Genomic DNA, 12,179 nt, shown 5'->3' with positions numbered 1-12,179 from the left:
TGGTGCATTGTGTACATGTATTCCCGCCAACGAGTTGCAACGATGTACAAGTACGGGACCCTCGGGACTGCGATGGCGCGCAACACTTTGTGACAGACTTTTCATGGGCAGGCAGTGCCGGCGCGCGCGTCGATGGCTTGTCGCTCGCTTGAGCCGCCTCATCTGACAAGAGCGCCCCCACGTGCTGAGGCTTTTCGCCCTCACCGATGCTGGGACAAAATGACGACACCGGTGTACAATGTCTTAATCATCACGAACCACACACACTTTGACTTTTCGTATTTTAACATACCCTGAACCGCGTTTCGCGACGACCATCAAGAGACCTTGCTCCTGATCATTCATCTAGGGCCCCGACTACATGTACATGCACCCAACCAGTCCCCTCTTCCACTGACCATTCTCTTCCACTGAGCATTGCGGGTATCCTGGCCCACCAAGGTATTGTGTCCCAAATCCAAAAATGACCTGCAGCCAGCGCGCGTGCACCCCATGTTCGCCGCAGCGCGCTTGGTGGAGTGGTCACCCACCAGTCGCCGGACAGACGCACAACCTCAGGAACTGGAGGAGACGGGAAAACCCACCACTGCCCACCCCGCCTTGAGCCATTTTTCATGGTAGGAACACTCCTGTCATTGTTGCGATCCGGGGCGATGTACATGTATGCGTTCTTTAGACATGACGAGCGCGACTATTCCCTTGGCGTCCTACATGAGTCGATGGCCCCATACTGCGTTGGTCTAAGGAAAAAGAAAACAGACTTTGCGACTGCATAGCCGTTAATGCCTGCGAGAACGCGCCGCGCAAAAGAGACGGTGTCGCCACGCCAGCCCTGTGTCACCGCTGGACCCCTCGCGACGACAATGTAGGTTGATCCCTTGCTGAATATTGTCCGAAGCGCGCAGGGAGGGAGACGTGGCGTGTTCGCGGGATTTACAGAGAAGAACGTCTCGCCAATATATCGCCTCGCCTATGGAGTCGCGATGTACTACCAGCGTCACGCAAACATCCATTCGAGCAAGGGGTAGTGGCAGGCTCGAGGAGAGTAACGTCAATCACGGCTTCGTACGATACCAAAATTCTTCAATCGGTATCCGAGTCTGATGCATATAAATTAACACGAAAGGATACTTCCGTCGCAGCCTTGCGTGTATGACAAGAATAATTATCTTGGGCGCTTCAGAAAGTTTATCAAGCACCAGCCCATAGTGAGCGATGTCGTTAGTGTGAAGACAGATTCAGCACGTCGGTGCGCGGTTTCACGACCATGACCAGAGACAGCCCTCCCGATCAACGCGGCCGTGGGAATGGACGACTGCCGCCAAAAAGCCGCAATGCTAAACCACAGTCGGCATCACGACCGGCGCCATGGTCCATATCGTCCAGGGCCCTCCGACAACCGGACAGACCCTACAATGCACAGATCGCTTCAAACTCGCTAGAAAAAGCCCGAAATCTGTGATAAGATCGAGTTTCGCAGCCGCTCCCGCATCTTGTCCTTGACCGGGGGGGAGGAAGGGTTCGGCACGCGCACGCTGTCTGGGTGCTACTGGCGTTATGATCGACATCGCTGGGCGCCCTGAGAGTCCTTTCGATACTCCCAAATCCGTCCCCTGGCAAAGTTCCTCTGCGACCATGCCTCAAAAGTGATTCTAGCTATTGTGTTCTGGCCCAGGGCTGCTGTCGACCGATTCCTTCGGCCTCGTCCAAGACTCCAGACCGGTCGGCGGTCTGCAAGCATCGGGCGCCTGTTGAGGCGAAGATCGACGCCTGCCAGAGGACATCTGCACGTTTTTCTTCGCTCTGTCAAAGGGGGGATGGATGGATGGTCCTCTATTTTAGCCCGGGGATTACCCCATCGCCCCGAGCCGCCTGCCAGATGCGCTTTCCTACCTCCTCTCCCCCTCTGCCTAACAAAGGACGACGCATGCAGCACGCTGAAGGAAACGTGTTAAATACGAGGCCCCGATGAGATGCGTCTCTCGCGTGTAGCTTCAGCAGGAGGACGTGCCAAAAGTAATCATCAGTCTTGTCGCAGGCCCACTGGGAGATTACCTACACTTGGTCGCCATCAGGCCATGTTGGCGGGGCCATAGTCGTACGTCACAGAGTGGTAGTGGTACCTGTAGTGGTAGTAGGAGAGAAAAGACAAAGGCTTGGGTCTCATTGGAATCGAGGCGTTGGGCGTGCCCTGGCGGTGGCGTAGAAGAAACTCGTGTTTCTCTCATGCAGGACTTGATGCTTCGGTCAGGACACTGTGCCTACCGGGTTTGTTCGTCAGCTGCAGCCGGGCTCACGGTAGCTAGGCGAGATCTCTGCCAAAGGATCCCTAGATCTTGAGGTGCAGCTAAATGCCCCTACATACCTAGACTTACAATGCTTGCTGGTGTTTTCAAGCATCAGGCAGGCCCTGGCAATACCATGTAAACTTTTTTCAGCTTGGTGGAGACGGCCAGGTCTCACCGGTAGCGTTCACCGGCTAGGTGCGAGCCTGAGCAGCATTAACAGAGGTACCTGTGTACAGTGCGTGTAACTCGTGATACACGGAATACAAGAAGCCCCTGCGCCAATAAGCCTGTCGTTGCACGCCATCCAACTGCCCGTGGCCCTGCAGTGCAGGATGCGCGCTTCTTCTGCCTCATGCACCCTTGCGTACCAACCTGCTTTGTACATCCGTAAAGATAAAGTGCAATGAATTACTGTAGTAAGCTGTCTTGGGAGCACTCTGCAGGACATGGCGGCTCACCAGACACATCCCAGGTGATTACCTGCCGAAAGAATGCAGCCTGACATCCCTCTTCCCATGATCTCCTCTTCTACTCTGCGTCTCGTCGTTCATCCCTCTTGTCGGGATCCTGGTGAACATGGCATGTCCTGTCGTCGCGACGTCATCTCATTGACCGCGTCGTGGACCGCCAGCTCATCTTAAGAACGCCAGTAGCCTCATTCTGAGACTTCATCCCCCACTATCGGAGGCTCTTGGAAGCGAGGCAAGGCATGGGGGGCGTGGGATTTCCTCGTCTCCTTCTTCCTTACGAATCACTAGCCCCGGCACCGAGAGAAACCCGTTGATGAACAGTCATCTCATCGGTCGGTCGATGCCTGGCGCTCCGCCCGGGCACTTGTCAGCTTCCGGGATATCCGTGGTGGACTCGACTGGGGGGGGGGGGGGGGAGGATGGAGGACTTGGCCCCATGGCAACAGACTGCCAGACCAGAAGAGAGAGTGGGCACGGGCGGGATGAGATGCGACCCAGGATGAGGGACATCAAACCAAGCTAGCTACCCTGGCCTGACCTTGCCCGCAGCTCGCCCTCGCCAGCCGAACAGGGAACTTGAGATCGAAGCTGGACGACAACGAATCAACGGCGAGCCTGAGCTGGTTGAGACACTCGATTTGGAGGCTGGAATGCGACGATGCACCATTGTGTGCTCTGCTCGACTGGGATTCTGCAGCTCACCCATCGTTGAGTGTGTGCGATTATGTATCTGAATGGCCATCGCTGGAAAAGCTGGGTCAACATGGGAAAGCTGGAAGAGAGGATGCAATTCTGCAAACCTGCCTGCCGCCTCCGACCCTGATAAGGAGGTCACGAGCGTTGTGCCAAAGCAGAGGCGGGGGGCTCAGATGACTTGCCAGGAGATTGATACACCGCAGCCATCTGTACAATTTCTTGCTTTCGTCTGCTTCGCGTCCTTCCCCGCCATGCGGCGCGAGATGCTGCGATGCCACGCATGTGGAAGGATGGGGGAGGAACAGGACGAGGGCTGTGGACCGTGTCCAATCAGTCGGTGTGCCGCCACCATTGAAACTCTGGAGGACTCTCATTCGACGGGGCCAAGCAGCAGGCAGGACATACCAAGCACATTCCCCGGCACGACACACCAAGGGAAGCGAGAACGACGGTGAAGCGAGCGTGACAAGATGGGGCTTGCTGGTTGCTCCAGGCATTCCAACCAACGACAGGCATCAGCCATGGCCATTTCGTACATGGTACAGCGTCGGGGACACGTACCCCAGAATGCCCTGTGTGCCCGGACAAGCACTCCAGCTTTTCCTCCCTCTCTTCGTCGTCCCCATGTTCTCAATTTGATGTCTTCTCCTCCCAAGCCCCAGGGCACTAGGATGAGGGCTCGAGAGCGAAAAGCAAGTCCGGCAGGCCCCATGGAGGCTGGAGCTCGTTTGGCATTGTGGCTGATGCGACCTTCCTTTCCATGCGTCGGTCACATCACCGATCGCAACATGGCCACGATGAGACAAACATGGCGCAGCTCAGCGTCATCACTCTGGCCATCTTGTCATCGTGGAAATTATCCACGTCCTACCACCCCCGCAGATTAAGAGAAGAACCACAGCACATCTGGGTTTCAAAATGCCATGAACAGCGGTCCCTGCTTACCAGCCTGCTTCTTCGTCTGCCATTTCCCCCTGATCACCGGCCACCATGCCACCGCGCGTAGGGTCTCCCGCCGTTTTGCCCTGGTCGCCCTGACCTGTCCGGGCCTGGCTTGCAAGCAAGCGTGCTTTGGGTGCATCCTGTGTTCCTGTGTGTCCGCACCACCCGGCCTCGGAAAGGGCTTGTTCACCGTATGTTCTTCAAGATCGTCATGTGTGTGGGGTGTCGTCCGGGGAAAGTGACCGGAGGTCTTGTTGCGACAAAGTATATCACGACACAGGATTGAGGGGTGCGGGACCTTGAAATGACTTGCGACAACATCTCGATCGAATGTCGTTTTCCCATTGTCGCGCCAGGGGTGGACTGAAGGTTGCCAGGCGGCCCGGGATGGATGCTCCGGTGTGGGTTCGACGTTGCGTTTCTTGTCGTCTTTACTCGCCCAGGTTGCAAGGGGGGCACGGGCTGGAAGTGATCAGCGCGGGCCCTGCCAAATGTGGGTTTCGCGTGGGCGACCAGGCGCCCTGTCGCGCCGCGATGTGTGGCAGCCATCTGATATGGGCGTCGCATTTGGTGCTGCTGATAGGAAGAATGTCAATTGCCCAGGTAGTCATGGTGCAATTTGAACTCTGAGCAAATGCGATCTTTCTTACGACCCATATTTCAACTCTGTATTGCTCTGAGGCATCATCGCCAAAACCCTCAAATGCAGAGAATTTTTACAAAGCTTTTGAACGGCAGTTGCGACGCGCAAAGAGCCTGTGACGCACAGAGGCTTCATGACGTCAACCTGCGTGCAGCCGCTCTGCTGGGCATCGGGGATTAATGTGGCTCATCGTTCTTTCCAACGTTCTGCACTGGGCATTGGGCCTCAGGGCAGCCACTGGTACCTGCCCATAAACCCCCGCCGGCTCGCCAAAGCTTGCGAAGAAGGTCATGTGGTCCGTGCCTCCTGCCTGTAATAAATCTCTGTTCTGCTGGCAGGCACCTCTGGTCAAGATGATTGGCGGGAAAGCACAAGCGGGATGGGCCTCGGAGCCAATGAAAGCAGCATCTTCTTTCCGTATTTAGCTCCTGCATCCAATCTCCTCCTACAGCTCCTTCCCAGTTCTCACTGCTCCAAGGGCAAGAGCGGCTGCTTCGCCAAGCCCCATCTGAAGCTCCTGGGTGTCCGAAAGAGGAACAATCAAACCCCACGACCTATTATTCATTGACAAGCTCATCTCTGTCGAGTCGCATCCTTGCTGGGCTGTCCGAAACATCGCCTCTGCCTCTGTGCCTTGATTTTGGCCCTGCACATTCTCCGCTTCCCGCGGCCCTACGAGATGACATGGCCTCTTTGGGCGTGTCGTGGCCTGCCGCGCGGCGCGGTTGACAGCACCCACGATGTCATCAAGTCTTCCTGCTGTTCGACAACCCCACGGTCGCCCACCTAATTCCTGATTTGTTCGAGCCCGACGACCTGGGACGGATGGAGCATGTACGCCTTCCTCGTTCCTGGACCGGATGGGGTATCGGAGCGCCGATCGGCCCGGGGCCGGGGTTCCACGATACTGCCTTGGAGGTTATGCTCATGGACCATTCGCCTTGTTGCCAGCGCGTCGATTACGCATGTTACCAGTAACTCTCTCGGCTTTTGTGATAGCAAATTCCTCTCATCTGATGTGGGATGGCTATTCAAGGTCAGCAATGAGGCGGCGAAACTGTGCCGTCTGGTTGGGTGGCTGCGAGTGCTACCACTGGCTTGGATTTGGCGCATGTCGCTTCACTTCTCTCACACTACCTTGACACGGGGGTGGCAGACCGATTGGCGATGCATCACGTAGCGTTGTGGTCACGGGGAGCCGGGCATCTGGGAACCGTGGGCATTTCTTCAATGGCCTTGGCGATCATGATGATTGATGTTTTCAAGATGAGTCAAGTCTCAATGCTCTTTGGCCTACTGCACCCTTGCGGTGTTTCACTCCTCAATACGGCCTCTTGGGTGTCCGCGGTCAGACCAACAACAATGGAATCGAGACTCAATAGGAACCGCCAAACGCTTGTGCCATTTGCGACTCGGGGCATTTTCAAGTCAATATACCGACCGCCTGTCCGGAACCTGACCAGCCATACCCCCCATGAGTTCATATCAGCGACAAATACCACTTGCGCTACAAGCTGGTGTAGCGAGCACGACCGCGCAGGCACACTACTAGAGCTGCTGTCTCACGCAAGCCACTTCTCATTATCCCCATGCTAATGCGTGTAGCGGCCGAAGATCTCTGCGCTGATTTCACTCCAAGGTCTTCCAGTCTTTGACGCAAGTAAGACATCCCCAGAAATTCAATCGTCCAAATGGCGGTGAGATGAGCGTTTCCTCACTCTGCAGTGCGGCATGCAGCTGAAAAGCCTCATCTTGACCCTGTCGGCTCTTGTAGCTTCCAGAGATAGAGTTTGACTTAGCTCTTCCCCTATTGCCCCGCCGTTAGGCAAGCGCTCAAGTGCCTCTGTGCTGAATGTTACATGGTACAGCAGCCCCGCAGCGAAGCGAAAGATCGACATACCACCGACCGCCAATCTTTGCGTCCATTGTGACCCAGATTTTGCCATCATGAGCGATCGACAGAGCTGACGACTCGTGGCCAAGGCGTGCGGCTCTTTGCCGATCCCGGCCTGGTTGCCTGGACTCTATCAATACGACCGGCGGCGGCATCATGGCACAGGCCGCCGCGGGTTTCACGGGGCGGCGCAGCCTCCGTCCGGCTTTGGCATAGGGGGAGTGGCCGGCCTGAACCACGAATGGCGCTCTCCAGCTCCGACCTACCATCCAAGTCGATGTTTGATCACTGCCGTTAGTTGCGCTGCCATTTGTTGAATGGCTCAGAGATGAGAGCTAGCTAGTGGCAAAGGCTTCAGGGCGACGAAAGCGATCATATCCTTCTCGGCATGGACAATCCAAAAGCTAATCGGTGTTCCAGCTAAGCTCTACTTCAACCCACCTGCCTTTGGCCACTGGGCTTGATGGTAACTCTGTACACAAGAAAGCCCAGTGTTGCAGTCGTCCATGTGCATGAGTTGTAGCGGAGGGGTCCTCGAACGGTCAACTCAGCCCGCGGGTACCAGTTCCTGTATCTCGTCAAGCCCGAGCACCACCTCCCCTTGAACCGGCTGGACCATGACCATTTCCTCGCGGGCGAGGAGACTGCCCAGTCTCTGTTCCCCAGGTTTCGACTCCGCGCCACATTCTCCCCGCACCCCCCGAGACTACGCCATGTTTCACGACATGGCATACCCCGGAGTCTTGCCGAGGTTGCTGGCACAGGCGGCGGCTGACTGCTTGTGCGCTGGTGTGTTTGACGTCTTCAAAAAGAATCAACAGCAGAAACAGTTCAGTTTCCCCGCATTTCGCTAGATACCTCGACCATGTATCTATTCTTACCCAGGCTCAATAACTCAATCTAGCCGCGAAGACCGCCAGTGGACAACGAGGAAATACAAGACTGACGTCGGCGATCAAGCCCCGCGACTGCAAACATAGATCACCGGAGGTTCGCATTCCAGGATGGTGTTGTCGGCTGTGAGCTGTGCGACGCCAGTCTTACTCTGCAGCGACATGGCTGAGGTAGGTAGGGAGGCTCACATCGACATGCAATGCAGGTGGCCATGAAAGTTCCGGGTCAGACAGCGGATGTAGCGAGTGCTACCTGCACTGACTGGCATTGCAAGGCCGAACGACAAATTTTAACCGCAGTCACCCTTTTGCCACGCTGCGGACCCCGAAAAACGGGTTTCAAGTCAATATTGGCCTCGACTACGTGGAGGGTGTCAAAAGACCATGCGAGCAAGCACCCTTTACCTTGTGGCGAGCCAACGAACAGTTGGCCAGAGTCGTGTCAGGGGCCAACAAGAAACAGCTCTGGGTTCCCCGCAATCTAGGCTGGGAGCGTCACTTGACCGAGCCTGTGCTTCCCTCTGGTGTGCTTCCCTCTGGTGGAAGCACGGGTCGAGGCATGGCTTTTGGGTGGCTGCTTCGCTGTCGACAAGTGGCCCGTCCAAATGGGCACTGTGCTCTACTTCCGACACGATACAACACGGAGAAGCAGACATCAATGGCTAGGGAGGTTGGGCAACATGATATGATCTGAGGGTTGGTCAAAGGGAGGGGATTGTGGCTTCTCCTTAGGTCAAGGCGCTAGACGAAGAAGGTTTGGCACCCGAAGTGATGAGGGGATGGACCTTGCAAGTTGGGGCCGTGACGGACAGTTTCAACTCTGGATTATCAAGCCGCGTCTGTCATGGTGTTATCTTTGTCTCCATCCTGGAAGCATGGGTCATGTATGCTCCCTTCTCTTTGAGGGAGAAGCCCCGACGTTGCGCAGTGGCGACGTGCAAGGAGACGGCCGGGGAAGTCCCTGCTTTTTCAGGGTCCGACGATCCCGAGCTTGAGATCCGGGGAGAGCCGGGCCCTCCGTGAACTGACCACTGCTCTGGGTGGGTCGTCTAGGTATCAGATCATACATATTCGAACTCATGGAGAATAGAACGGCAAAGCCTCCGTTGGAATGACTCTGTGATCAATCTGATTACGAGGAGCTCCTTTAGTCGTATGATGCAGCGAATGCTATTGACAGCCCCAATGCTGAGAATGTACGACTTGGTCAACGCGACGACTATGACCTCCGGGTCATGTCCGGGACCCCGCAATCAGATCATCCGTTGAGGTTGCGCGCCAAGAGAAGCGCTGATTGCTTCTGCTGCGTGGACGACCTTCCCGGTTTGTCCATCGCCGTCTGATCGATTATCATGCCATCGTTCCCGAGTGTTCATGAGCTTCTGCCAATGTTTTGACCCGAGCTGGACCATCTCTCACTCAAACCTGGTTCGACATCTGCTCTTGGCAAGCAGCAAGCTCAAGGCGGATGAGGGCATGGAGCGGGGTTGCGGCTGATGTATCGCTGGCTGGGCCTTGGCTGCTGGCCTATTCTCTGCCGGCGGATGAGCTTTGGGCCCTATTTCCTGGTTCGCATTGCCTGCCCCAGACAAGCTCGGCCTGCTACCTGTGAAGGCTGGCTTGGCATCATTGGTGTGCTCGGGGTTCGGAGCTTTTGCGATGCCTGCGAGAGTGTCTCGCTTCCCTATTCAACATGGCGCGCCCATTCATGCACACGGTCATCATTCGGGCGTCATACGAGCTACCTTGGTCGGCGAGACGTTTCTTGCTGGCCCTTGCTGCGCCGCCCCTTGACCGGCGCTCGGGGCTCTTGCTGGCTGGGCCTTCTGAAATGTGAGCGAGATATGGGATGGTACTATCATGCCGTTGCAGCCGCAGCGCGAAGCTGAGCTGCAGAAGGTGCCTTGGAAGGGGAGGGGGAAAAGAGGAAGAGATGCCTGGCCTGCCTGGCGGGTTTCTGGAGCTTCCCCAAGCTGCTTGACGCATGCGCGACGCGATGCTACGGGTGTCGGTGTAGGTGGACGGGGATGCGGACGGATGGGCAGGGCAGGGATTGGCTGTGAGGGAGCTCAATTCGGGAGGTGTGTGTGGATGGCATGATAAGGATAGGACAATGCAGGAGATGCAGGAGGGCTTGCTGCGGGCGGAGAGGAAGGGGGATTATCTGCATGTGAAGGGGAACAGAGGGGAATACATGTAGGTCGATGGGGGAGTGAAAGATGGAGGATTGCGACGCCGGGGTGCTTCATTCGATATGGTGGACATGGACAGTCAGCAGACCAGAGCTTGGCCCTCTCGGCTTGACATTGTGGCGTCTGTCGATGAATGCTTCTGGCGGGGAGCACTTCGAGGCCAGGAGGGGGCTGGCAGGGAAGGTCTGTCAGGTGAGGCCATCGCCAGGACAGAAGACATCATTTGCTGGGCATGACGAGGCTGCGGGCTGATTTGTTTGCTGATGCCCGTCATTTCGATGCACTCTGCGGCCTGCCTCGAGGCGAGGTCTGGTGAGGGTAGGTCGAGTCGAGCGCGACACGCCACCTGCACGAGCTGTAGCACCATTTCGGTCTTCTCTATCCAACGGGCGGATGTGTCTCTTTGCTCTCCGAATGCCCGCCTGGGTGGCTGTACTGCTGCTGTCGACCTGTTGTGCACCACTCGATGCAGGTGGGCTTCTCTTGCGTGAGCATCGGCAGTTCATGCCAGTTCGGAGACGAGTGTCTGCCCAAGAGTGATTGCACAACAGGAGCTAGTCCCGAGTTTTCGCGTCTTATTGAAGACGGAAGAAGACCTGATGGTCGCGATGCACCCCAGACCTACGTTGTATGGCGTTCGCGAGGTAGTCTCTAGCGTGAGGCAGGTATATGGGAGACCGATTCCATGTTCACAGCGGCCCTTCGATCCTCTGCACACGGTGCTGCCGGAATACATGTACAAGCTCATATTCCTTCTGATAAGGAAACACCAGCATTTTGATGATGGAAAGAATAGGCTTGGCTGTGGGCTGGCCATGCGTGTTCTGTGGACAGACAGTCCCTGGTCGTCACAACCGTCGTTGAAATGTGGCAACGCTGGGCGGCAACCGTACCTCGCACTCTTGGTTGCCGATCTTTCCTGACGCTCTTCCTCTTCATGTGCAAATGCCTTGAACCTTCAGATGGGATTCGTAATCGGCACGTTTGGCCATGTACTATGTTACACGATTGGCGCCCAAGTGGCGAACGAACACACTCGACAGTGGGTACGTAGGTGGAGGGCTTTTTGGACGTGATTTCCAGGGTCCAGATGGATCTCGAGAAGGGTTGGCAACTAAACTAAGGCGTTCGGGGGATCGACAATCCTGTATCGTGTCGGGGTCGGAGGGATTAGCCCCCTGGAGTTGGAGGGGAGTGCGCTCTGGAACGAACGCACGCGGGTTGGTCTCGGGGGATTCACGGGGCGTGATTCTAGATCTTACTTCCTGTTGCTCAATCGTCGCAGGAAACCCGCAAGGCCTTCGCTGACTGACTGCCTTTCGCTCGCCTGGATGCACAGATCGACAGATTGAGTTTGGCACCGTCTGGCGAGCGTCATTGAGCAGCATCTGCTTCATATTGCCGTATTCAGTCTCGAGAGGGGTTCGAAGGGTCGACGTCTCACGTAGAGGGTGGAGGGGGGCATGCTTCAGAGGCACAGAGTGCGACGCAACGTCCGCGAGTCGGTCAGAGCACGAAAAAAGACGCCAAAATCCAGCCACCTTGTGTAGCTCGAACGGCTTCGAGTCTAGTGTCGAACACTCATACATCGAAGCCGGGCTATTGAATGACAAGTGCGGCCATGGATATGCGAACGGGATGCTCGCAGCGTCTCACGGTGTCTCCCATTTCGGCGGCTGACGTCGAAAAAAGAATGGTAAATTCACGATGGCTTCGTCGGGCTCCGGACCCGGTGCGGACCCTCCGGCAAAACCTTTCGGCCATTTTTTTTTTCGCCTTGCCTTGAGGCTCTTGCACCGCATGGGGGTTCAACGACGACCTCTGGCCCTGACGGCATCGTGAGCTGCCGGCCCCTGAGCACCCTGTCCTGTTGCCGCCATCGTGCCTTGCTTTGCCCTGCCGCCATGCCATGCTGACAGCAAGGTCACCGCCCCCCCCCCCCCTGGGCCGCCAGGTGCTGCGCCGTGCCGCACACGGAAGGGAGCGGCATCCATCAACCACCCCCTCCTGAGGTTCTCGACCGGTCGGTGCTGCACGAGCGGTATTGCGGCGGAAAGCTCCCTGAAGCTCGGCAGCGGCAGCGGCAGCGGCAGCAGCAGCTACAGCTGCACTCCAGAGCTCTCTGGATCACAAAGCAAGAGAGACAACATTGCCGACCCCC

The 12,179-nt window shown here is 56.6% G+C and overlaps 1 protein-coding gene across 1 annotated transcript; it reads right to left on the bottom strand.

Annotated features, from left to right (window-relative positions):
• Positions 1 to 9,241: 9,241 nt before the first annotated feature.
• On the bottom strand, positions 9,242 to 10,385 carry VDAG_03676 (uncharacterized protein; the record flags this gene model as incomplete). The annotated part of the gene is made up of 3 exons (XM_009653760.1): positions 9,242 to 9,510; positions 9,572 to 9,894; positions 10,132 to 10,385. 3 exons carry the CDS (start codon positions 10,383 to 10,385, stop codon positions 9,242 to 9,244), a joined length of 846 nt encoding a protein of 281 aa, XP_009652055.1.
• Between the last annotated feature and the right edge of the window lie 1,794 nt (positions 10,386 to 12,179).

This window comes from Verticillium dahliae, genomic scaffold (genome assembly GCF_000150675.1).
Source record: "Verticillium dahliae VdLs.17 supercont1.6 genomic scaffold, whole genome shotgun sequence".
Lineage (NCBI taxonomy): Eukaryota > Fungi > Ascomycota > Sordariomycetes > Glomerellales > Plectosphaerellaceae > Verticillium > Verticillium dahliae.
The sequence above is the reverse complement of the archived record's forward strand: the minus strand, read 5'-3'. Positions and strand labels throughout refer to the sequence as shown.